Consider the following 27,557-nt stretch of genomic DNA (forward strand, 5'->3'; position numbering starts at 1 on the left):
ATTTTGGCTCGCACCCGAAATTGTTGTGAGTTTTGGAGTTGAGCGCGCCTGCTCTCACTGTCACTTCACTGCTTGACACTACCCCACATGGAGAAATGTTGCACGTTAACAATGAACCTTTCATTATTTATTGTGCGAATGGGTTAGCAAAACCGTAGCGTTTGGTGAACGGAGATGCAGATCAACCTAATTCATTTGTTTGCGCAACAGCCCGTTCTGTCTTCACTTCAGCGAGAGTGAAATACCGGTAGGCTAAATGTTTAAAGGCTGTGTCATCACCAAATTTGCTACAGATATTTACCTCTGTTTCAACAAGTCGTGACTTATGCCCATTCAATTTTTAACTTAGGCTATAGCCTACAACAGTCTAATTTCGCGTATAGATAATAAAGTATCTATCTATCTATCTATCTATCTATCTATCTATCTATCTATTTCCATTTTTGGATTAGACTAGCCAGTCTCTATGCTGTTTTCAAGCAAGACCTGCTTCATTCATAGTTTTAAATAACGTAGTTTGTTGCTTACACACGCCATCTCCAGTGGTTCACTTTTACTTGCGCAGCAGGCGCGTGAAAAATCGCGACAATTAAAAATTGAACTTTTCCATGATATTCAATTTTTTGAGATGTCCCTGTGAATGCAGCCCTACACTTTGGTACCAGTGAAACCATCATTCACCATTAACCACCATTCTTTAGAAACATCTTCAAATCAAACTAAGCTTTGCAGAAAAAATACAAACCTTGAACATAAATGGCATATTCACACATGCCTTGAGTCTCCCGCAGCTGCTCTCTGATGATAGCCTGAGGAAATAATCAAAGTTAAAATTGTTTGAAAATATTTCCATGATACTGGGCTCTTACAGATCTTGTTGTAAGCTATTTGACTACAATGCAAAAGCAGATGATCATGAATCTAGGACACACCACACAGTAATCAAACAATGTTAAAATCTCAAACCACATGTGAAGCCATTTTTGACCCATCAGTGAGTCCATAACATCTCCAATGCCCCTCACAGAAATTCAGAAATAATTTGAGTCTTTTTGATTTTTGTTGTGCGTTGTTTGTCGTGTACAGACGTACACGAGAGGCGATTAACCTCTACCTACCGGCAAACATATGGTCGGATGAATAAAAAAAAAAAAAATTGTAAAAAGTGTAGGATCATTATCCCTCTGAATGCATGCCAAGTTTCGTGGAATTCCGTTCATGGGGAACCATAAAATAAATGAATATATGTGTACATTTAGTGACTGTACACTACGCATGCACACACACACACACACAAGCACAGACACACACACACACACACACACACTGTACACACACACAGTAGAAATGTAGGCATAAGTACGCTCACACGCACATGCACACACACAGGCACAGACTCACACAGGCACGCACACAAGCACGTACACACATGCATGCACAAACACACCCACATGCAGGCACATGCACACACAAACACGTACACACATGCATGCACAAACACACCCACATGCAGGCACATGCACACACACGCACACGCACACACACACACACACACACACACACCATTACCTCCACACACCCATTCACAAGCGAACACAGACACACGCAGACACATAAAACACACACACACATGCAGGCAAGCAGACACACACACACACACAGAGAAGCACACATACACAAAAGCAAACACACACATGCACACACTCATTTATATACACAAAAGTTGCAAGAGTAGGGGATGGAGTAGGGGATGGAGTAGGAGATGGAGACAAATTGACAAGCGTGATTTATTTTTGTGGAGAGAATGTGCAGGACTGAGCGGTGGTCATATGTTGTACCGCTTTGCGGTACATCTAGTTTCAGTTTAAAGCAAGCTATATTTCTTAAGAAGACATTGACTGTGTTCCAATTTGCCTACTTATGTGCTTACAATACCTAGTATGAGTGCACAAGTGCAGAAGTTTGGGACACACCAATTGTGTTGGCTCAGGCTCGTTGCACATCTTTTGAAATTTGACTTGAAATAATTGTTACATTTTAAAGTTAACTTCATAAAGTAACTTTCTTTGCATTCATTTGATTCTCAATGAAGATACACTGGTAAGAATTGCTTTACATTGCTAATATGGACTTACAGTTCTAAAATGCAAAATAATAGAATTTTTATCATGTTATAGAACGTGCAATTAATCGTGATTAACTACTGAAATTCAGCGATTAACTGTGATTAAGAAAAAAAATATTGTTTGACAGCCCTAAAGAAAATATATGCCCATGTTGTTTAACACATCAATGCAGCCATTGGTAGTGTCAACACACTGCTAACTTTTCTCCTGTCTGTCATTATGTTATATAATACCGCCCCCTACCATGATTGGTTCCTGGGTTTGAGGTGATTCAGAAATTGCCTTGAATGAGAAGGTTGGCAGACGGACCTACTGAGCAAATTCACATGTGCTCACAGATTTGTCTGAGTTCACCCAGGCTTGTTTGTAGTTGTAGTCTGCAGCGTAGCTAGCGAAACGGTCATATAGGGATTGTCAAAGTTTTTTTTTTTTTGGTCAACGATACCCAGGACACAAAAACACCGGGGCACATGAAATTTAGTGGGTATGTAGCCCCACTAGACTTTTACGGAAAAATTTAGTTTGGTCCCCAGGTATGTAACCTACATATTTATGTTTTTGCCAGCTAACTTTTAACATGATCTTCATATTCATTGTGATGCTATATGGGCCTCATGCATACAGTATGAAAGATTAATATCATGCCATTATGTTGTTTAAAACACACCGTGAAATAAAGTTTTCACCTTACAACTTTGCTGATAACATTTCAAATAAATGCCAGCAAGCGCATTAGCAAGGATATTGTGTAACGTATACTGTTGATGTTGTTTCATAGCCTTTTGCTTGTGTGTAGTTAGGCCCACTGCTAGATTTTGACAGGAGCTTGTGATATCGCTTTAAAGCTACTTGGCTCCCGCAAGCTGTCAAACACTGTCCACTCGCCTATGTGGTGCACCCCTCTGGTTTATACATACAGTGTTTATGTTAGCTAACTGTATCTGGATGTGTTGCTATCAGAGCAAGACATTAGAGATGGCGCATGACATGCAGTGATGCCTCGAAAAAGAATGCGATTTAGGCACCGAAACGAGGCACCGAAATCCACGTTGTTATTCGATGCAGTTACTACCATTTGCGTTGGCACCGGTGCCATATTAGAACTGTGTTTCGGTGCCCAACCCTAGTCGCCAGCATAGCCTAGTGACAATTTATGTTGTGTAATAGGCCTAGCTTATACCTTATATAGCTTAGGAAAGCTAACCGCTTTCTAGGATCTAGTTTGTTAACAGTCACGGTTTTGTCATAACTCCCTCTATGCATTTTTGCATTTAGAATAGCTCTGAAACGGGGGGGGGGTGAACGCGTCGCAGAGGGGATGCCAGAGCGTGGATATCTCAATCGCAAAATTAAACAATATTTCTATCGGGTGCCTACCATGGACTAGGCTGGGTGAACCCAATCTGATCTGCTGGCGATTTTTTCGATTTCTTAATTTTAAGCTTATGAAATCCGGACTAACCATGGACCTCACAGTTGCAAAATGCAAGGGAACATGAATCAGCCTATATTTGCACGAACAATAACGGACAACAGCTCTCAACTTGGCCTGTTAAAAATGTGTATGAACAGTCTAGCGACGCATTTCATGAAGGCCCTTTTGGACATGTCAGTTATTTGCACTACTGGTTAGGTGTAAAACTAGCCTAGAAATCTAGACGCACCCTAGCGGCAGCGAATTACATTACGTGTATAAAGACGTTAGGCGGGCTTAACATAATGATTGATGGCAGAGTTGCAACGGTTTGGCTTGAATTCCCTGCTACTTGAAAACAAAGAAGATGGATGTTGCTGTTGACGAACAGTGTGACACGTTAAGCTTTTTTTTTAAGTTGGCAAAAGAACTAGCCAACTAGCTCCGCTGGTGAGAAAACGCATGGGACTCGTAGCGCTGTGCTATTGCGTGCAGAGAGAATTTGAAAGACAACCGATTATCCCGCCCCTCGGACTGAGCACTGCCAATGGTGAATGCCCAGACCCTACATTTTAATGTGGGTCTGGCTCGTCAGGCTAGTGTAAAACTGCAATAAAGTTGAATATCATATGAACTAAAGATGACTAAAATCTTGCATACTGTATGTAGTAGAAGAAACATTCACAAAAATCCATGGCATGACCTCTCTTCTTGATAGCTGTTGAAAACTGCATGGAACTGACAGGGATTGTTTTGTTTATTAATAAATAAATAAATAAATAAATAAATAAATAAATAAATAAAAGTAAAACTGATACCTTCTGCTTTTCCCAAATACAATGTAGCCTACAGGTGTACATGACCTTTCATCAGTCCAGTTGCAATGGATGAACTGTGATGAACTGCCCTACTTGTGATTGTTAAGAGATTTTAAAGGTTTTATAACAATGCTACACATTTTTTGGCTAATCTATTCACCTTTCCAGCGCCAGTAGGCTACTTTCTGTGTGACCCGCACACATACACACAGGCATGCCAAACAAGCATGTAGTTTCAAGAGTGGGGGATGGAGTAGAAGATGGTGACAAATTGATTAGTGTGATTTATTTTCGCGGAACAGATGTAAAGGACTGAGCGGCGGTCATTTTTTGTACCGCTATGCGGAACATCTAGTTTATTTAAGAGGGACCGTGTACATTAACACTCATTTAAATAAGGCATGCAAATCTAGCATTACTCCACTTTATTACTCCTTGCACGATGCTCTTAGAGGAAACAGGAAACAAGAAGAAAGGATTGAGGAGAAAAGACCAATGAACAAGTAAACAAGGAAAAGTATCCTACACAAAATTCCCCTTCCCTTTTCTTTAACAGAATTAATCAATATATGAGTCGCATTGTCATAAGCATGAATTTTCCTCTTACAATGTTGAAATAAATACACAATCACAACCCATCAACATACAACAGATAGGCCTCAGAATCAGAATATGAAATAGAACGAACACTCACCTTGCAGGTCTCATAGTCTTTGCGAATGTAATATAAATGAATTAACCAGTTCCTTTTTTCCAGTATTGGTAGGTCTGGAGCTACAACAGAGAAAAAAAAAAAAAAAATTCAAAAAACTTTGTCAAGGTGGGGACTCTGAAATGGGCGAGACCTCTCCGGTGAAGTGAATGTGAATAAACCAATCACATGCAACCAGTGTTAAATTCTGATCTGTCTATATTTTATTAATTAACTTCTGTCTAACTCTGCCCACTTTGTGCATCTGACTTAGCTTTGGCCACGCTGCGCATGCGCTGTCAGCAAAATACGCTGTCAAACTCGCACCCTCAGTATCTCTTTGCTGGACCTAAGTGTATCTCAGTCCCACCCCCCAGTAGTATTAACTAGTACTTACTAACAAAAATCACTAGTTGACTAGAACGGCAATGGGAGCCAAAAGTAAAAATAAACAGAGGTACTTTTGGATACCTAATGATACACACACTTACATCATCACTTCACATACATACAGCACACTGCTTGCTACAGTAAGCCTCCTCTACATACTTGCTGCACACTGCCCCCCCCCCACACACACACCTACAAGACTTTTAGCACTTTTACATCCCTCTCCCTATGCTACAGACCTTTTATTTATTTTCTTATTTCATCACACGTCAAAACACACACACACACACACACACACACACACATATCTGACTTTCTCCACATCTCCATTGAACTTTTTATTTATTATTTTTGATTTCTCCTCCATCTACCCATGTCCTTGATTGCCTAGCCTTCTGCCCCTGAACTCCCATCTCCCCTGTCATCCCCCCAGAAGGTTTAGCCTTCTGCCCCCTCCACCCCCCACCCCACCCCGATCCCCAACACACACACTTACATCATCACTGTCATCACTTCACATACATACAGCACACTGCTTGCTACAGTAAGCCTCCTCTACATACTTGCTGCACACTGCCCCCCCCCCCCCCTACATACACAGCACATTGTCTTCAGGATCTTCTCCAACACACATCCTCTACATACTTACAGCACACTGCCCCCACCTACCCACACACACACTACACACACAGACACACACAGTCACTGCTCCACTCCCCTCCCGCCCACACACACATCTTCACTGTCATCACTCACATACATCATACATACAGTACTCTGCTTGCAATAGTAAGTCCCTGCCCCCCCCTACATACACAGCACATTATTTCATCAGGAAGCTTCTCCAATACACATCCCCAAAATACTTACAGCACACTGCCCACACACACACTACACACACACACACACACACAGTCACTGCTCCACTCCCCTCCCGCCCACACACACATCTTCACTGTCATCACTCACATACATCATACATACAGGACTCTGCTTGCAATAGTAAGTCCCTGCCCCCCCCCCTACATACACAGCACATTATTTCATCAGGAAGCTTCTCCAATACACATCCCCAAAATACTTACAGCACACTGCCCACACACACACTACACACACACACACACACACACACAGTCACTGCTCCACTCCCCTCCCGCCCACACACACATCTTCACTGTCATCACTCACATACATCATACATACAGGACTCTGCTTGCAATAGTAAGTCCCTGCCCCCCCCCCCCCCCCTACATACACAGCACATTATGTAACAGAGTTAGAAATGTAGTTTAGTGTTTGTATGTGATTTTCGCTAGCCTGGCGGGCCATCCTATTTGCCGCCGCTAGGGTGCGTCTAGATTTCTAGGCTAGATTTTCGCCGTAATTAAGCAGCTTTATTGATATTGGTGTTTTGGAGCCCCCTTTGGAGAAACGCTATACTGCAGTTCTGCTGCGTTTTGTCCTTGTATTGTTGCCATAGCCGATCAGAAGCGGTATGCTTTGCATTGGGTAGGTTGACTGTATAAAGCACTCTCCACTTTTGTAACTGTGAAATGTTGTTTAAGTTGAAAACTTTGATATACCACCTGTATTATGTTACTTTACATGTATTTTTAAGATTTGGGTGCAATTCTAGCAACTTAGAGAACGTTTATTAATGTTTTCATTATGACCACGAGTTCATACACACTGAGTCTAAAGGGACTAGCTGTAAACTCCGCTAGCAACTTTCCATGCATTCAGTGTAGTTTAGCTTAGTGTGCATGGAAAGTGCAATTCAGTCTAGCAGGAAATGAATGTACATTTAGTTTAGCATTATGTTTATGCATTACCTCCGTATGGTCTACGTCTGTGAGTGTTTAGTGAGTCTCAGAATACTAATAAACTGTCGTTCTGTGCACCTGAACATTCCATGTCTCCCTTGCTAGTAGGGCTGACAGTGATGGTATAGGAATGATGCATGTAATATAGCCCATTCAACTACTTGTTGTTTTGTTTTAACTTTTCCTAAAAGAATAAATGTGATAAGCCAGTTTTGGTCTCAGTCCCTTCACCGTCTGACTATAGGTATATATTACTAATTTATTAATAAAGCTTAACCAACTTTATTATAAGGGTCCCCCATACTGATAGTTATATATTACTAATATATTAATTAAGCTTAACCAACTTTATTATAAGGGGCTCCACACTGATAGCTATATACTACTAATATATTAATTAAGCTTAACCAACTTTATTATAAGGGTCCCCCATACTGATAGTAATATATTACTAATATATTAATTAAGCTTAACCAACTTTATTATAAGGGACCCCACGCTTATAGCTATATACCACTAATATATTAATTAAGCTTAGCCAACTTTATTGCAAGCGGTTCCGGCGCTGACAACAGTGGCAACATGTCAAGGTAGCTCCATGTTTTTTTCTTGAATTTCCCCTTGGGGATCAATAAAGTATCTATCTATCTATTGTAAGGGTCTTATGGAGAGTGGTTCATATTGGGATAGGCAGAAGGACAGTTTAATAACAATTAGTTAAATAATAATATGTCATTAACTTTTCTATTAACATATACAGTAGTTTGCAATTAAACATTTAAATGATGTAAGATATAACTGTTAATTAGTAATCACATATTAATGCAATATTAGTTAATAGATTTGCTAAAGCATTAACATACAGTTTTTATGCAAACAACTAATATTTAATTAATGATGAAAAAACTATTAACTTGTACCAAATAGATATGTTAGTAACAACTGACCGATCCCAAGCCCCGCCCCCTTTTACTATGTCACAATGAGGACTTCGGAGGACCTCGGTCAACCTCGGTCAATTTTGAATTTTCTAGTGTCCATTCTGTATGGCAATACGCCGTTATGCGAATGCTATAATGCTTCTTTTGCGAGTAGCCTAAGTAACTAAATAACTAAAGAGCTCAAAAAGGTTCAAAGATAAGCCTGGGATACTTGTAGAAGTGACATCCGATATCCTGACCGTGTGAAACGTTAACACACATAGGCCTAACTTTGCATAACTTTGGATAGCTACTTTTCAGTAAAGAAATCTGAGTGTGTACGAAAATGTTGCCTTTATTTGTGTTCATAACTACACACAAAAACATAACTAAATCTGGTTTCCACTGATGAAACGACAACATAAGCCTACGCAAAAAATTATACCTACCTTGCAGGAACTGAACTCGCACATTCATACGAAAGACGCGCAAAAGGCTACACCTTCAATCACGTATCGCCTTACACACAACAAGAATAAGCCTACTTTCAGCTTTGCTACCTTGCCATGTTTAACTTGGGATAGAAGACTGTTCACAGAAATAAGCTAACGATCATTTTTTCACATGAACGCAATAATAGCCTACTGCATGGCTGAACGAGAGATAGCCAATGTCTTCTAAAGATCGAATCGTGCAAATTCAAAACTATGCCTTGCTATATAGGCTATGCAGTCTCGAAATCGCCAATATTAGACATAGGCTACTACATTGCCTATGTTTAAATTAATTATAGCATAAGCGGGCACTGATGAAGTCTAGTGCAAGACAAATCACGTCTGCAAACATATGTCATGCATGATATGGGTTTGAACTCGGAGTGGTTTCTTTTCAATACACTTGTATCATGTTTATTTGAACTCTTCCTTCTAAAGCAGCCATTCAAAATAATAAGTAGGCTATCGGCCTACCGAAGAGAAGCTATCTCTCCACCCCAACATGAGCTGCTTAACAGGCTAGTCACTCTCCTAAGTTGCGTGGGAACTTGGATCTGCAGCACTTGGTCCCGTCTTATTAATCCTCGAAATATGGTTAGATTTTGTTATGGACACGTCGACACCATATTTTTGCACAGACCTGTTTATTGAATCAGAGTCACATCTGCAGCAAATACGGTAAACTACCTGCTCGTGATAACGTGCTAATTGTTTATCCCCAGTTAACATGCATCCCATAAGATCCACGACACCGGATTGGTTTGTCCTCAATTTGTGGTGTTCCACCTCGTTGATAACAGCGGACATAGTGAATGTGTCCATCTGCATACTGAAGGCTTTTCTGACCTCTGTTTTTTGAATATATCAATATTATTTGACGCCCAGAAATCCAGCATACTGTTGCACTCGGCTAAATGGGGGTGCTGCGTCCCCATGTTGAACACGCGTTCTCGCACACTTTCCTGCAAACTTGTCCGACTTAGCAACAGTAACTATGGGACTGACAATGGGAGGAGGGGCTTGGGATCGGTCAATTAACAAAGGGTTAGGTAATTACTAGTTTGCTATTTATTATGGCACCTTATTATGGAGTGTTACCAACTTCCTTGTATCCTTGTATATGATTTCATTTAGCATCTATCAAAGGACTCGAGTATCTCATGGAGGTATACAAAATTCCAATCTAGCTTTGTTGGATTGTCCCCCAATAGTTGGCTACCAAGTTCCACAGCATTACAGAGTTGCAACAACTAGGGAATCGAATGTTCTGAGATATTCCGTTAACGATGGGTTCCGAGGTGGTCACGTGTTTCATGGATGTCATGTTCCTACTCAACATTCTGCAGATCCCCATTGACATAGTACAGCGAACAGAGGACAACGTATCTTAATTAATAAAAAATACAATTTTTTTTTTTTTTTTTCAAATGCCGAACTGTTGCGCGTGTGACTGCAGTGAAAGACCGGGAAGCGGAAAACAGTTGCACAATTTCCCCCGTGACTCAAAAAGGCAGAAAGTATACAGTGGGCATTACTTCAAATTGGCCGGCTTCACGCGCGATCACGCGACTTTACAATTTTTTCTGAATGCTTAAACACAACTGTGATTCTTATAGCACAATTTCTAAAACTATTAATACTTATAGCAAAACCACTCACTGAGTTCGCAAAACTAAAAGCACAAACACTGCTTTGCACTCAGTTTGCAATTTTCTAACACACACTTTGCACAACTGTAGGCACAATGACTATTATTTACACTATTTTGGCAACTCTCTGGCACACTTTCTCATGTGAAAACTGTTTTAGATAATTAGTTCACTTTGCAATCAGCCTAAGCACTATAAATAAGCCACAGGTAATGTACAATGGGTACAATGGAGTGAGCAGGAAGAGTGAGAAGAGAAAGAAATAGCCCTTTTACAGACAAAAAAACAGTCTACATGTGGGGATATTGTCATGTCAGGCCTGGATACGTCATTCCAGAATATATTTTTCCCGGTGCCTTGGACTAGGACATTGCATGTGATGTAGACAGAATTTTGAGAGAGACGACCCGATGTAGACTGATTTGTTTTGTCTCAGTGAAATTGCTATTTTGTTTTTTGACTTGGAAAAACACACTTGTGTTTGTTTTGATGTGTGTAAATAAATACCAATACTTGAAGTTTGGATCCCTGTATGTTTACAGAACTATGACAAAAGTATGACCTCAAACTGACATAGTCTACCTTGTGCACAGAGAAAGCAAAAGCCAGATGTGTTTTTTATTCAGACCATCAGTGTGTAGTTGGCACATTGTGTGCTTACTATTGTGATGGCTTGTGTTTACTGTTTGATACGAAAACATCATTTTTACGAAGGTGTGAAGAGTTAAGTAAGGTGTGTTAGCTTTTGCAAGAGAACTACAATGTTTTGCTGATTGTGTGAAAGGTTTTCCTATTTGTGTGTAGAGTTTTGCAAAAAAAGCCATAGTTACAAAAAATGTGCTTAAGCAATCAGAAAAAACTGTAATTTGTATTGCTGCAACAACCCAAACAACTGCCAGATGGCTCTTGTGAGCAGGAAATGGAGCCTTGAAAACCCTACACAGACTTTACTACAGACTTTAGCAGACTGGTTTAGAAATAATTTAATAGCCAGAAATATGTCTGCCCTGTCCTAATAAAGAAATATTTGGTTAACTGCGAGTGAATCCTGTTTGCAGCCGTAGAAGAAATGTATACGCCCTGGCTGTCAGTGGACGGAGGAGGAGCGCACAGTCTACGAACGCGCGACGCTGCAGCTCAGCGATTTAAAATGGCTCAAAACCACTTTATATTAAGTTTTAATGACTCAAAAATGACATTTTTAGAATCAGAGAATGAAGAACACATTGACTGATGATAGTGGAGATAACATGTTATCCCGAGGCCTTTGCAAGTCAGCATATCCGACGGTAGTCTACCCTATTAAAAATATACGCTTTCGATGTCCCAAATGGAGAGCCATATGTGCTTACTTTATTTTTTTTAACAATCTCTATGCTACTCACCAAAACATAGGCATGGGAACATGATGAAGTATCCAACTGTCGTGTGTTAAATTACTGTGATTACGAGCCAGTGGTTTTCAAACATTATGCGTGACTCGGACATCTGACGAAATGCAACAGGCTCATATCGTCCTCGCATTCGCAAAATTAGGACATACATTAGACTGCTCAGATAATAACAGGTGTGCCTCCTCAGTTTTGCACGGTTTTAGTCAAGTTATAGGCCAGTTTTAGTCAAGTTATAGGGCACCATTCAGCTGTGTAGGGCACCAAAAAAATCTTGGTCGTAAAAAATCATCATACCGCATATTGTGACGGGTCTGTTATTTATTTACTTACTTACTGTAGGCTGCGCAAACCACAGGCCTTTATTTTGGGCAAGCATGCATTCGAGGCAGGCCTTTATTTCATAAGGCTTCTGTTGAAGAATTGTATATAAAGTTGTCCTCCTGCCCCCGCTACCACAGCTGTGTGAGTGCGTCCCTGGATAGTGTGGCATGCTCACGTGTTATGTCTCCTTCTTGCAAACTTGACTATAGCGAAACCATTAATCAAAGCAAAGCAACCATTTTATTTACATAAAATAACAACTTGCCAGATATGCCTTCATAGCTTTGGGCTTCATTCAGCATTTTGTTCTTCCACTGGAAATGACTTTTCTACATTTGCTGCCTGCTGCATCCTTTCTGTTTTTATTGTTTAGAAAACGTTTGAGGCCTTGAGTTAATGCATTAAACATTGTTTGCTGGTAACCCGCCAATAGCCTACAGATTCTTGCGTGCGTACATTCTCATTCTCTCTCCAAAATGTGCCCGTTCTATAGGCTGGCCAAGTGCGTAATTCTGCAGCATAAAACAGATCTATTTGTTTATTGTACAGAAAAATAAAAAATAACCTGTCAAGCAGTCAATTGACTACATTGCAGTCAAGAAGTAGGGCAAATTAATTTACGAAACCAAAACATGGGTCATAGTTGTCTAAGCCTCTATTGCGTAACCTGTTAAAAATGTTGCTAGATAGTATTAAATCGCCAACAACATTGTTTTCTGCAGAAGCCTACCCTAGGCTACAGTTCTGAACAGTTATTTCTCTACTGGCTTAATTATCAAAAAGGTGCTTTCTCTTCATCCTCCGCAAATTAAGCAGGTAGTTCCGTAGAGAGACGTTAGAATAAATTAGCGTTTGCGAATGACAACGTTGTGATAAGTAGGCTATAACACTAACTTAGTGTTAACTTGAATGCATCAATTTCGAACAAAGTTGTGTAGGCTACACCTGAAGCCAACCTGTTTGAGGGAGAGCGGTGCAAGGAGAGAATGTGTGCTCTATCCTGCGCATATCTCTACAATGAAATAATGTGTCTAGGCTAATCTATATTTTCAATAAGCAATCACTGCATGCCTATGGAAACAATAAGTCAATATATTAGAGATATCAAGAGTAATGCAGGAATGGACGTTACAGTTATTCAGTAACTGTAACGAATTACTGAAATTTGAATTGTACTTTGTAACGCGTTACCCCCAACACTGACAATACCGTAGACAGCAAATTAATATTTTTTCGTTTTGGAGTTTGTGGAGCGGCACCGGTAGGCTATCAAAAGCAGATTTCGATTTTCGTTAACCACTGTGTAGCCAAGCCTTATGCCATACCCAAGTAGCCTAAATCGAGGTAATTTTTAATTATGCATGATTTATTTTGTTATTGAATTCGTAGGCTGGGGCTCGGCAACAATTATGTTTCAAGGTAGCCTCCTGCTTTTTCACGTCACGTAATGCGTGAATGAAGTGGCCACTGTAATGCCCACTGTAGGAGCAGAAGGTCAAGAGACAAAACTCAAGGGCTAATAATTACTCAATATTGTGTGAGGTAAATGTCAATTTCTCTCTTCGACATATGATAACAAATTCAATAGGAATATTATAGTAATACATTCAAGATTCAAGATTATCTTTATTACATCTCATTATACGGGTATAAGAGAGTAAAATTATTGTGTTTTTGTTGCTCCTGGGGGGGGGGGAATAAGTGTTGTAGTGCAAAAACTGACAAGCACAGGCTCAGGCTGTCTTTGTTTCAATGTTCATAAGCCTAATTGCTTGCTGGAAAAAAACTGTTCTGGAGTCTGGTGGTCCGAGCCTTAATACTTCAATATCGCTTGCAGATGGTAGCAGCTGAAACAGCCCATGACTAGGATGGCTGGGGTCCATAATGACTCTTTTGGCCTTTCTGATGCATCTCCTGTTGTAGAAGTCCTTGAAGTGTCTTACTACGGGCACGAGTAAGTGCAGTGCCAAGTTTGACGTTATGGATAAGTAATGCAAAAGATATCGTTAAATATATTGGTAAAAGAAGCGCGTTGGCTTTCTCTGCTCTACTGCCACTGAATGTATTAATGTAGCTATAGAATTGCATCTCTCAACGTGTGCCTATTTTTGCAGTGCTTACACTTGTACTTTCTTATTCATGCATTTTTACCTTGCTGTGTAACTTTCACGTGTGACTGTGTGCTGTGCGAAAGACAACTACTTAAGGAAATTCTTGTGGTAGCCTATAACTGTTTATTCGCTGGTCAGCCAGGGGGCGCCAGATCCGCAACTTCCACCTAGCCATTGGATTGGAGACAATTACAGTTACAATTATATTGTGTGTGTTTTTACCTGTGCAGTAGTGTATGTTAGTGTATATTTTTAAACTGATGTCTAAAATAAATGTTGTACTTTTATGAAATTTTGGTTTATGCGTATTGCTAGTGTGCCGCAAGGGTAAAAGTCCTGCGTGCTGTAAATAGCACGGTTACACATACATTCTTTTTTTTTTTTTTTAAGTATATTTTTTTGGCTTTTTTTTTTTTTTTTATGCCTTTACTCAGATAGGATAGTGGAGACTGACAGGAAGTGAGTGGAAGAGAGAGTCGGGGTGGGATCCGGAAGGGACCACGGGGCGGGAATCGAACCCGGGTCGCCGGCGTACGGTGCAGGTGCCCCAGCCAGTCGCACCACTGCTGGGGCCACACATACATTCTTAATGGTTCTGGTCTAGACTTCTCAATGGAGCGTGTTTTTAGAACGTGATCTGCAGGCGACCTGTTGGCTATTTTTAGAAGGTACGCTGGGTCAGTATGTCTCTCTTAGCTGTCCACTTTCATCAGGCCGTAGGCTATAGCCTATATTTTTTTTTTAATGTAGAAAATTATAAATGTATTTCTGTACAGACATATGGTAATTAATTAGTGTTTACTCCCCCCCCCCCCACCACGATATCATCGTCCATCACGATGTTTTAATGTACACATTGTCAAACGGCAATTTAGGGGAAATCGCCCTAGCAGTGGCTATTCAAAATGACACTATCATGATAATAATGATGTGCAATAAACAGACACTTTGAATGGCCCAGACTACTTTGGACTTGAGACTTTGAATAAACAAACGACAATGCTGACTGGAAGGTCCCAAACTGAAACAAGCGATAGGCTAATGGTCCCGAATTTAACAATGTTTCAGAATGCCACACAGCTAGACAACAAGTGGCAGACAGAGCGACATATCAAATTCTACCAAAGACTGTTTTTGAGTCACATCGTTGCAAATCTCATATGATGATGCATCTTTCTACAAAATGGTTTGTTCTCTATATCAGTGATCTTCAACCGGGGGTCCGCCAAATTATTTCATTTGAAACATTTTTTTCTTCGTCCAAAAATGAAACGCGTAAACGCATAAACAAAGAAAGAATGTAGAAAAGATGTTTTGTTTGTGAAATGTTTTCTGACCATACTGACAGGAGCTAACTTAGTTAGCCACAACGCTAACATTTGCTAATGCCATGGTTTGCTCAGACATCAGGAAATAGATGCCTGTCTACGATGCATCCGCTGGGACACAGTTTGGTTTGCTACAAATGTTTTTCTGCTCATACTGTCCTTTGTGGCCCTGTCAGTGCTTTGTAAACTGACCACGTAGAGTGCACACAAAATAAATGTGAGCATATGAAATCAGGGTTCTGAGCCAACATTAATTCTCAATCACCCACAACTCCACAGTTTCAGTCTTCAATTTCTTGCATTTCAGCAAAGGTGTTTACACCAAGTAAGGAAGTGCATGGTTTACAAAGGCTAAAAATAAAGTAACAGATCATACTTGTAATATGTTTTGCTTGCATAAAAGAATAGTCAAAGCATAAACTGCTCACAATGTAGATTGTGGCAATGTGGTTATCACAGAACAAAGATCTGACACTCCTTATTTCATAAAAAATAAATTACAAGAACATTTCATTAGGAAACCAAATAGTTAGGCCTATTTGATGACATAATGTCCCACCTTTATTAGAATAATGTTATGGGAGCATTTTTTTACATTGTTTGTTAAAAATGACTATCGGAAAAGACAAGTAGACAATATTACCCAGTGTCTCTCGCAAGTTAACTTTCAGACATGCACCAGAGCGAGGGGGACACCCCCATAGGAATGGGAATGCAGAGGGAGGCTGAGCAAGGTTACCACAGACAAGGCTACAATGTGTGTTGCAGCCTAAGAAGCTAGGTCAGAGGCTAGTGGTTACAGCACATATCTTTACACTCCTTTACACTTTGTTTTGGTTTCTGTTTTTTCTTCTTGAACTTTTTTATTATTACAGTTCATGAAAATGCACTGTACTGTTCTTCCTAGGCAACAACTTTTTCTTATTCTTATTCTTATTATTACGCTTACCACTTTTTCCGTATAGCCTGACTAGCGCCACCACTTCTCAATGAGACGTGGTCTGGGAACCAAATGAAAAAAATGCCCAGATCCGTTTATTGGGTGCCACGGATGTCTATCAAATGCGTCTGTGCATAGCTGGTCCCCTATCTCAGGCGAAAATTTGCTCCATGGTCTCCAGGCTGCCTTAGCAGCGTGAATCAAATCGCGCGCAAGGCAGCATGGGAACACCCAGGCTATTTTCCGTACGCAATTTCTCTTGAACAGTTTAACTTAAAAACTTCATTCAAACTTTGTAACGTAGGTCTTCAAACGGATCAGGTTGCTATGTCTTTTCAACTTTGTAACTTTTATACTTTTTAAACTATTAAAGAAAAACTTTTTAAAAATCCACATAGACTTAACATTGCCGATTGTGACATCATAATACGGCCATTAAGCAATTAGAATCTTATGCCAGGTGTTCAGTGGCCGGTTGCACAAAGCAACAAGCACAAGTTTTTCCCCTTAACTCATTGAATGCCAAGCTGTTTTCGGGAGCTTTGTCCTAGAGTGCCAGCAATCTAGACCATTGTTGATGATTTTTGTACAGCCACAGCATATTCTGTGTTATAGCTATGAACACGTAGAATAGCTCGATTAAAAGGTGAGACTTTAAGCTCTCGGTGGGTGCAAACCGTGTATTTCTACACGCCTCTGTTCCTGAGAAAACCCAAGCTAAACAGTGGCTAGTTTTCATCAAAATCACTGTTTTTTTTCTAGAAATGGAGATATAACGTCTTTCATGAAATATGAAGTGTTGCCTGTTACTTACTTCTGTAAACATTCCGGGAAGTGATCAGCGAGACTGCCACCTAGTGATAGACCCACGAAAATGGCCTGGTTTTGACCTGACGTGCATGCGTCACTGATTCGACCCAAAGCGGCAACCGAGTTATGATAAAATGTCCTGATAAAATGTCCAGATTGTGCGTTTTCATGAGTTTCACGATCGTCATATATTTAATTTCCATTCATCACAGAGTTCCCAAAATCACATATAAGGTGTATTAGAGTGTCTAGTTTCGTAATTTAAAAAAAAGGCTAAAAACGTAATATTACGTTTTTGGCACTCAATGAGTTAAGTATGACCCTTAAGGCTTAATTTCTCCTTAGGTAAGGGATTTACTTAAGGGTGTTGCACAGAATACCTTAAAATGTTTCCTTAGTTAAGGAGAAACGTTAAGCGATTTACTGCATTGAAAGGGATTTTTCGGCACGAAAATTCTATAGTTTCCACGGAGATTGTTCAACGCTGTAGGCTACTAGCTGCCTTAGCCACGATGCCGTTAACCCACCGAACACAGTAAAGCTTAATGATCTTATCATTCATCTTACCTTAATAATATTCACGGAAATTATCCAGGTAGCAAGTAAAGCATGTTATATACATTAACTGAACAATACTAGTTGGCAAGTTAGAGATGATCCTGACTGTCCAGTGCACCAACGTTTTGCCTAGCGAACCGAACCGAAGTTCATAGGCTAACAAGACATCCACATGAATTGTTAACGTTAGCCAACATAAACTACACAATAACAATACGGCATGTTTCTGATAGAAGCTAGGCCTATTTGACAGATATAATATATAATATAAATAATATACTTCATTTATCAGCACAGATTCAGTTAATAATATGGTTAAGGTATAGTCAGATGTCCCTTAGGTTTTTCCCCTTAGTTGGACTACTAAGGTCGTTTGTGCAACAGTTTAAGGGATTTCTTATAAGATAAGGACTAACCCTTAAAATGTTAAAGGAACCGTATGTAAGAAATGTATTTCAATTAATCATAAAATGGCCCTGATATGTCACTAGACATTAAGAAATCATGTTAATTTCAAATACTTATATCACTGACAACAGTAGTCCGGCCAGGATATTGTCATTTATAAAGTGAAGTTGCAGCCCTCAACTGATGTTGATGTTGTGTTTTGTCATGTCATGTTGTGTTTTGTCCTGATGCGCCACCCTCCACCTATCTACTAATCACAAAGTCAGTAGTGTTTCGGCATCTGGGTTGGCAACCTCGAGTCAGGGGGGAGGGGGAGGGGATACACCGCACTAAAGTAATTTGAAAGTGATTGCAGTACCAGTTTTGGCCACAATCTTACATATGGTTCCTTTAAGGAAATCTTAAGGAGAACACTTAAGGGTGTTTGTGCAACTGTTTTTATTTTAAGGGACCCTTAAATCAGATTTTAAGGGAAAAACCTAACCTAAGGGGCTTTGTGCAACCGGCCACAGGCCACCTGCAGCCTCAGGCTTTAAGCATACAATCTGGGTCAATAGAGCTGCACAGTCCCGCCCACAGCCGATGCCGGATGTAAAAATTCAATGCAATTTCTCCATTGACAATTGCGGTGTAAGCCATAAAAACTTAACTGCACGTGGTAGACTTAAAACCAGCTACGGTTGTACTAAGCGATTGTATATGCTCCTATAGACACCAAGAGTTCGTGGGGCACTAACCTTGTTTTGAGATAAATGCCTTTTATTCGCGATCTCTTGGATAGTACTTCATTACCCACAATCCTGAACAATCCCACAATCCCACAGTGATGCCTCTGATTGGTGGAAAGGCTGTTATGGTCATAGTTTGAAACTTTCTCAGCGGAAAAATATTGACAAACATGGCGGAGTTTTTTACTGCCTATGGCGAAAATCTTAATGTGATTAAAAACTTTCTTGACGAATATTGGTACTTGTATCAACAAGGATTGGGGTTTATACATCACACGAACTTAGTCAGGGCCAATACACTATCAAATAGACCACTGTAAATGTTAGTTTAAACACTCAAACTTTTCAGGTAGGCTAGCACTAGCCGACAGGCTAACCTTTAGCATTTCCGACATTGTATGTCATTACATAATGCAGCTAACATTAGCCTACATGCTGCAACACAGGTATGAAATATATTATGTTTTAGTGAGTGTCCAAAGGGGTGAAAGCCACTTTAAATCGGGTCACATTATTGACTGTTGTGTGTCCGAGAGTCAGTTTGTGGGTTTTGTAAGGGCCAGCAGGGACAAGGCCTACAAAGTTTTGGTGAGTTAAGCAGGGAGGTTGGTAACGTTAATGCTGCTAGTTAACATTAGCTAGGCTACTGTAGCCTTCATACTGTATGATTCATATCAATAATTAACCTAGGAATACTTCGTGCATTTAATGAACATTTTGTGTAATAATTCACGGCAAATTAATAAACTGAATATGGTGGTCCAAGAGCAGACCATGCACCAGTCCATGCATCAGCCCGACTGAGCAGTGATGACAGCATAGGATGAGTCAGGTAACGTTACGAAGCACTGCCGTTAACGTTAACCGCTTTCACACACGATATAAAATACACGATGATAAATATAAAATTCAATATCAAAACACTATTATTTACACGATTACTCCTGAAATAACTGCTATTAACTGCACATTCACTATATAAAAATCACTGTTTGGAGGAAAGGGTTCGCCTGCTGTCGCCGGTTTTGAAATGATTTCGCGCGGTTCGTGCATTGCTTATATTATTCAGTGAGGAGCGGTGGTTTATGGGATGAGTAGTTCCTTCGCTCGGAAATGAAAATATGTACACAGTCTTGTACCTTTGACTTTTTTTGGATTTTCTCTTAGTTTTTTCACTCGAAATGATATGTTGTATGCTTATGAGTTATGCCGTAGCTGGTTAGCCTAAGACATGCTGTGAAACTCTTTAGATACGGATTTTTCCAAACGTCAATGGGACAAATGAATGGGAATCTTACATCCGGCACCTAACCGCGTTTTGGCTGTGGGCGGGACTGTGCAGCTCTATTAAGACTATACATCCTATTCAACCGTTTCCTCTGCCCAAAACTGTTTCAAAATAAAAGTCCCCACTACAATAATTCACTGTTAAAATATGTAACCCTTTAAACTACTGAACTTTTTAACTGTTCAGCCATTGTAACTGTCACTTGTCATTAGGGTTGGGTATCGTTTGGGTTTTATCCGATACCGGTGCTAAATCGATACTTTTAAAACGGTGCCTGAACCGGTACTTTGTTTTTAAAATGTTTTAAATTAAAATGGTCTAAAGCATGAATGGCTTTTTTTTGTTGATAAGACAAATTTGAACATGAAATTGAACTGTTATATTAAATTTACTATCAATATATCATTGCTCCTACAAATAATACATTTAAATGTTAAAACAGCTTGCCATGCATGCACACACAATGGTAAGCTCTGCTTTCAAGTTTACCCAGTGTAGGCGGTTTGCCATAAGGTATGTTAAAACCGCTTGCCATAGAACATGGACAACTGCATTTGCAAGCAGGCTAATCTAACAGGGACTCTACTTTCCAGTTAATTCAGTGTGTTCCCAAATGCTTCAAGAAATTTCATGTCTTAACCCATAACACGCAATAGTTTTGAACATGTCAGGCTACATGTTGGTGTTGAAGTGTTTAGATTCCCAACGCTAGCCTAGTCATTTTAACAGCAGTCAGCTGAGTTTAATTAGCGATAACGTAGGCTACGGAGATGGTTTCGTAGCCTCTTTGACAGCTCAGTGACATCAGGTATGTAACTTACATATTTATGTTTTTGCCAGCTAACTTTTAACATGATCTTCATATTCATTGTGATGCTATATGGGCCTCATGTACATGAAAGATTAATATCATGCCATTATGTTGTTTAGAACACACCGTGAAATAAAGTTTTCACCTTACAACTTTGCTGATAACATTTCAAATAAATGCCAGTTAGCGCATTAGCAAGGACATTGTGTAAGGTATTAGGCTGCTGTTAGGCTGCTGTTGATGTTGTTTCATAGCCTTTTGCTTGTGTGTAGTTAGGCCCACTGCTAGATTTTGACAGGAGCTAGCGATATCGCTTTAAAGTCATTGTGATGCTATATGGGCCTCATGTACATGAAAGATTAATATCATGCCATTATGTTGTTTAGAACACACCGTGAAATAAAGTTTTCACCTTACAACTTTGCTGATAACATTTCAAATAAATGCCAGTTAGCGCATTAGCAAGGACATTGTGTAAGGTATTAGGCTGCTGTTAGGCTGCTGTTGATGTTGTTTCATAGCCTTTTGCTTGTGTGTAGTTAGGCCCACTGCTAGATTTTGACAGGAGCTAGCGATATCGCTTTAAAGTCATTGTGATGCTATATGGGCCTCATGTACATGAAAGATTAATATCATGCCATTATGTTGTTTAGAACACACCGTGAAATAAAGTTTTCACCTTACAACTTTGCTGATAACATTTCAAATAAATGCCAGTTAGCGCATTAGCAAGGACATTGTGTAAGGTATTAGGCTGCTGTTGATGTTGTTTCATAGCCTTTTGCTTGTGTGTAGTTAGGCCCACTGCTAGATTTTGACAGGAGCTAGCGATATCGCTTTAAAGTAAGTTACTTGGGCTCACGCAAGCTGTCAAACACTGTCCACTCGCCTATGTGGTGCACCCCTCTGGTAAATACATCCACTTATGTTAGCTAACTGTATCTGGATGTGTTGCTATCAGAGCAAGACGTTAGAGATGGTGCATGACATGCAGTGATGCCTCGTATTAAATAAATAAATAAATAAAACGCTATTTAAGCACCGAAATGAGGCACCGAAATCCACGTTGTTATTCTATGCAGTTTAGGGGTCGACCAATTATCGGCCTGGCCGATTATTAGGGCCGATATTTAGCATTTTTATAATAATCGGTATCGGTCATTTTTTCCACCGATAAGCCGATATTGAAATGGATAAAGAATGAAACGCGCTATTTTGTCTGTAAAGCGTCTCACTCCCTGCATTTGCTACTCTGTGGTCAAGAGCATTGTCCCGCCCACTACACCGTCTGATTTGTTAGTTGGCACGAATGCAGCCAATCAGGATCGAAGACTGAACACAGACAAAGTTTAGGATTCTCACTGAGGCAGACTGGGCTTCAGCTGTAGCCCACGGAGCTATTTTTCGAAGGTAAGGAAGGTAGCCTACATTGCTGAAGTTGCAGTGAATCACAATCATCTACACTGAAGTTACAAAAACACCTCTTTGTAAGCTATTGTCTCTTTGATCCGGATCAATAAGTAAAGCACCCACTTCCTTCATTTAGCGAATTCCCAATTGATGCACGTTACTGATGCTGTTTACTAGTTAGCCCACAAACTCGGGTGCTGTGCGTCGGGAGTTCTCTGCCTCCGCCTTGTTCGTTAATTGTGAATAATGGGACACCTCGGCGGACATAGTACAGACAAGTCCTAAATTATGCGATAGCGAACGTCAAAAAGTCTAATTGCTCCTTTTTGAAACAGACTGTCAGAAAAGACTACATGCACCCAGGGCCAACCGTATAATCCGACCTGAACAAAATTGCGTCATGAGCTGGCTATTAACGTGCCTTTTAGGCTCTCAAAAGTGTAGCTTAAAGCCAACACATGGACACAAATTGCATGCTTAAATAGCCTAAGAACTATTTTAAAACTGTTTTGTTAAACTATTCAACCGTAACACTTGCCATCACGCATGCACCTCTTCCTCTCCCTCTCTCGTGCACTCACACACACGATGGCAAAGCATCCTCTTTGTGACATGTCCCTTAACAAGCACATAGCCCATTGTGCAGGCCTACTCTATGAAAATAATTGCTATCACTCAGCTCTTGGATTAACATGATACACAGGATTTACACTTGCAAAGTGATGCAAGTTGATAGACAATTGTGTATCAAAAGAAGAAAGAAAAGTTTGCATAATTAAATGATTTTTAATTAAATTTTTGCAGTATATAGCCTTTACTATCTACCCCCCTTTTTGACAACTGACATATCGGTTTTACATATCGGTTATCGGCCTCCTGTTTTGGTAATAATTGATATCGGTATCGGCCCTGAAAAAACCATATCGGTAGATCCCTAATGCAGTTACTACCGTTGTGTCGGCACCGGTGCCATATTAGAACCGTGTTGTCACTTGTCATCAACTATGACTCCTACCCACTGTAGCTAGTTAGCATGTTAGCATTTTTAACAAAACTGCTAGAAAACATTAGCTAAGTTAGCTAAGTAGTATGGTTAACATGTTAGCATTTTTAACAAAACTGCTAGAAAACATTAGCGAAGTTAGCTAAGTAGCATGGTTAGCCTAGTTAGCATTGTTAGCAAATATGCTAGAAACATTACCTAAGTTAGCAAAGTAGCATGGTTAGCATAGTTAACATGTTAGCATTGTTAGCATAGTTAACATTTTAGCAAAACTGCTAGAAAACATTAGCTAAGTCAAGTCAAATTTATTTTTAAAGCGCATTTAACATGCACATAGTGCAATCCAAAGCGCTCCACAAACAAGACACATAACAACAAGACAAAAGATGCCGGATGGAGCGGCGTAGTCGCCAGCGTACCCATGACATCAAGACATGACAAATACATTTAAAAAATAACAAATACAAAAAATGCCGGACGGAGCGGCGTAGTCGCCAGCGTACCCGTGACACCAAGACATACAAGACAGACAACAAAACAAATAAACAAATAAAAAAAAGAAAATATATTTAAAAAGTCGAAAAGTGATGTTAAAATTAGTCCAATTTCCAAACCAGCTGAAAATGTCCAAGGGCAATGATGATCCGTGAAAACTGCGCACAGAGCTGTGTCTTCACAACCGATGCAATGCCAACAAAGTTCTTTAGCAACTGACTAGAGGTGGGTCGGTCGCAAACGAACTAGTTCCTTCGAACGGGTCTTTAAAATGAACGACCTGAACTAGTTCGCCTTTCCAGTTCTTGTTCGTTCTTTCGTTCGTCGCTGAATCACACTGACCTAGTGCTGCTGTGAATGCCTCTGGCCCAGCTTCCTAAGGCGAGAGCCAAACCAATCATATGCTGTTGTCTGTATTGTTTCTAAAACGTTCTCATCGAATTAGCCAATGAGGGGCATGAAAGCATAGCAACCGTTTCCATGAAAAAAAAACAAATGGGCTAGTGAGACTAGTGGGAGAGCATACGATAAAAAAATAACGATAATGTACATTAACAATTCCATTTTGCATTTCAATATTGGCATTTACATTTAAATATCTGTCTAATGGTAAATGCATGCTGTCTTTGTATTTTCTGTGTCATGTCAGGTTAATAAATGTCTCTTCAATCTGTCTCGTTCGTTCGTTCTCATGCCAAGACCTGTTTCACTTCGGTCTGTCGTTCTCGTTAAGTCAGTCACTCGTTCTTGGCGGAGTGAAGCAGAAGAAGCAGAGTGATTATGGCTCTGTAGCCTGGGCAAAATGGGGACTTGAAACTTTTTCATCAATATAATCTTTCTGCCAAGCCTTTAAACATGTTTGTCGGCATAGCCTACTGGGTCTTTGTTCCTTTATGAATGAACACATTTTTAAAAAAGAAATTAGCTGATCTAGCCGTAGTCTACTTCAGTGTGTCAATTTAATGTCAAGATGAATGAACACATTAGCTACTGCTGTTTTGTCTAAAAGTACACATAATCATTTAGTTGCAGCTATATTTGCCGCTACAATTAGGCTACAGTGTTGTGTTGACCGTTTTCACAAACGAGGAGCTGAGAACCTGCATTCCATGATTCACCGCTGAACTACGTTGTAGGCTACCGGAAATGCGACTGAACGAAAGAACGAACGATTCAGAACGAATCATCTTGGCGAACTGAACGACGCGAACTGTGTCATGAGAACGAACGACAAAATCCACCTCTACAACTGACCAACCCGGTGAATTCTCTGGCAGTCTGGAGATAACGTTAACGTTAAAAGCTAGGCCTGCTAGACTGCAGTCTGGAGATGATGGAAGCACAGTCCAAAGTACTGAGCGATCGTGTAGATCCGCAATTCAGTGGACTTAACAGCGACCGTTTGTTGCTCCGTGAAATTGCAGCTCTTCACCGTTAACGTTAGTCTGCAGTTGGCAAGGCAGCTCGCAGGTCAGCAACAGCTCGGCGGCCACGGTAGATCTTTCGCAGAGTAGCTAGCCTAGGTCCAGCTGTCCCGAGAGATCCCCTCGACCAGACAGTGAAGTGCACTGTTCACGGATGGATGGAAGGATGTCAGAGGCCCAGTTAGTCTGCAGTTGGCATGGCAGCTCGCAGGTCAGCAACAGCTCGGCGGCCACGGCAGATCTTTCGCAGAGTAGCCTAGGTCCAGCTGTCCCGAGAGATCCCCTCGACCAGACAGTGAAGTGCTGCACCGCTCACGGATAGATGGAAGGATGTCCGATGCCCAGCTAGGGCAAAAGCTAGCCATAGCAAGCTCCCAATGGACAAATGTCAACGACATCAGCTGACTTACAAGTAAAAAGGACTAAGAATAACACGAAAACTATCAAAAATAGCGTAAATAAATATGGAAAACATTTAACTAGACCAGGGATTCCCAAACTGTGGTACGCGTACCCCCGGTGGTACGCGAGCTGCTTCTAGGGGGTACGCGAGATGAAAAGGGCTATGGCGGACAGGTAGCCTATAAAATGAAAATTGTAAATCTTTTGTAATTAATTCATGAATAAATACATAATTTCGAATCAGGTCATAATGATATGAAAACATTAAATTAAAGGATATCATTTATAAACTCTGTATGTGTTCATCAAAAAAAGGGCAGCTTATTAAACATGACGCCTGGAATAGCTAATAGAATGCGTTACTTTTGAATGCGTTGGATGGTCCGTGGGGGGAAAGTTTCGCGGATATAACAGGTTTTTGAAAACAACAAAAACAGAAAGGAGGGAAGGAGCAAAGCTAGGAGTTATTTCAGATGGGCAAGAAAGGTAACATTAAGCTAGGCTTTACATTTAACAAACTAAAGGTAGCCTAAGTTTAGCCTTTCTAGGCTGTATAGTGTTGTACAAACGAATACATCCTTGTCATGCGTTGTTGTAGGCCTATTATAAGATAAGATATTGTATGTGGATGTAGTTAGGCTACTATGCAGGCTAATTTTCATAACTTTTTAACTGACCAAATGCACGCACCTAAAACCGGGAAACGGACAAATATTGTCAACGCGGGGGGGGGGGTGTTATAGAATGCGTTACGTTTTTAGGCTATGTGTTTATGTGTCGGATGGTGGGGGTACGCGAGCCGAGTCGGAATGTAGGCGGTGGTACGCAGGGGGGAAAGTTTGGGAACCGCTGAACTAGACAAACCAATACAAAAAATAAACATGACATTACATAAAATTACGAACATTACATAAAAACAAACAAAAACATGATGCCAGACGGAGCGGCGTGTCTCGGAGCTAAGTAGCATGGTTAACATGTTAGCATGTTAACATTTTTAGCATAACTGCTAGCAAACATTAGAGCCATTTCAACTTTTAGTTATCGTCATATATCTACCTATACACAGCCATTAAACTATTTGAATATCAACATTCATTAAACTTTCAGTCTGTCCACGTTCAACTTTTAAACAGTCTACTCTACTATCATTAAACTATTTATCTATTAAACTAGCTGTCTATCAACAACTTTTAAACTATCTACATTCAACTTTTAAATGGTCTACTTTTAAACTATCAACTTTTATTAAGCTATGCAACCACCATGTCTATCCCAGCATCACCGTAGTAACCATCTCTGTATTATCTATTTTAACTATACATGATATTTTACATCACAACTTTTGCATTTTCATGCACAGGTAATTCCTTGGAATTGCACTTCTAGTTATTATTATTATTATTATTATTATTTGTATGTAGTTTTGAACCAGGAATTTGGTTGAAATAAAGACATAATTTTAACATCCTTATTCGTTTTTGTCTGTGTTGCATTTATTCCTCCTGGACCACTACGAAATGTTCACAAAAATATGTGATCTCTCTTTTCCTGAGATTGTTTTTTATATAATAAAGATGTACAGAATACCTTTATTGGATCGTTGTTTCTTCTCAGAATCTGAATGTTGACCCTCCTAAAATCAGAGAAAGGGGCATAAGAAAGAAAAGGCACACTTTCTTTAATTCAATAATCTCAACAGAAACTAAATGGTACAAAAAAATTCTAAAAAAACTATTCAACAGTGATATCAGTCATTCCATTGCAATTCATTGATGTTATGAAAAACCCTCCTTACCAT

The 27,557-nt window shown here is 40.0% G+C and overlaps 1 protein-coding gene across 2 annotated transcripts in view; it reads right to left on the bottom strand.

Annotated features, from left to right (window-relative positions):
• The window catches only part of bbs4 (Bardet-Biedl syndrome 4), a 122,296-nt gene that overhangs the window by 68,911 nt on the left and 25,828 nt on the right, over positions 1–27,557 (bottom strand). For both annotated transcript variants that reach the window (XM_076302728.1, XM_076302735.1), the window contains exons 2-4: positions 27,347–27,392; positions 5,053–5,132; positions 746–809 (exon numbers count right to left, since the gene is read on the bottom strand). In XM_076302728.1, coding sequence (XP_076158843.1) covers positions 746–809; positions 5,053–5,132; positions 27,347–27,392 — 190 coding nt within the window. The remainder of the gene's footprint in view (positions 1–745; positions 810–5,052; positions 5,133–27,346; positions 27,393–27,557) is intronic.

Source organism: Alosa pseudoharengus, unplaced genomic scaffold (assembly GCF_046254945.1).
Source record: "Alosa pseudoharengus isolate Yale_2024_CS ecotype anadromous, Long Island Sound unplaced genomic scaffold, YU_APseudo_1.1 YU_APseudo_1.1_scf_10, whole genome shotgun sequence".
Lineage (NCBI taxonomy): Eukaryota > Metazoa > Chordata > Actinopteri > Clupeiformes > Clupeidae > Alosa > Alosa pseudoharengus.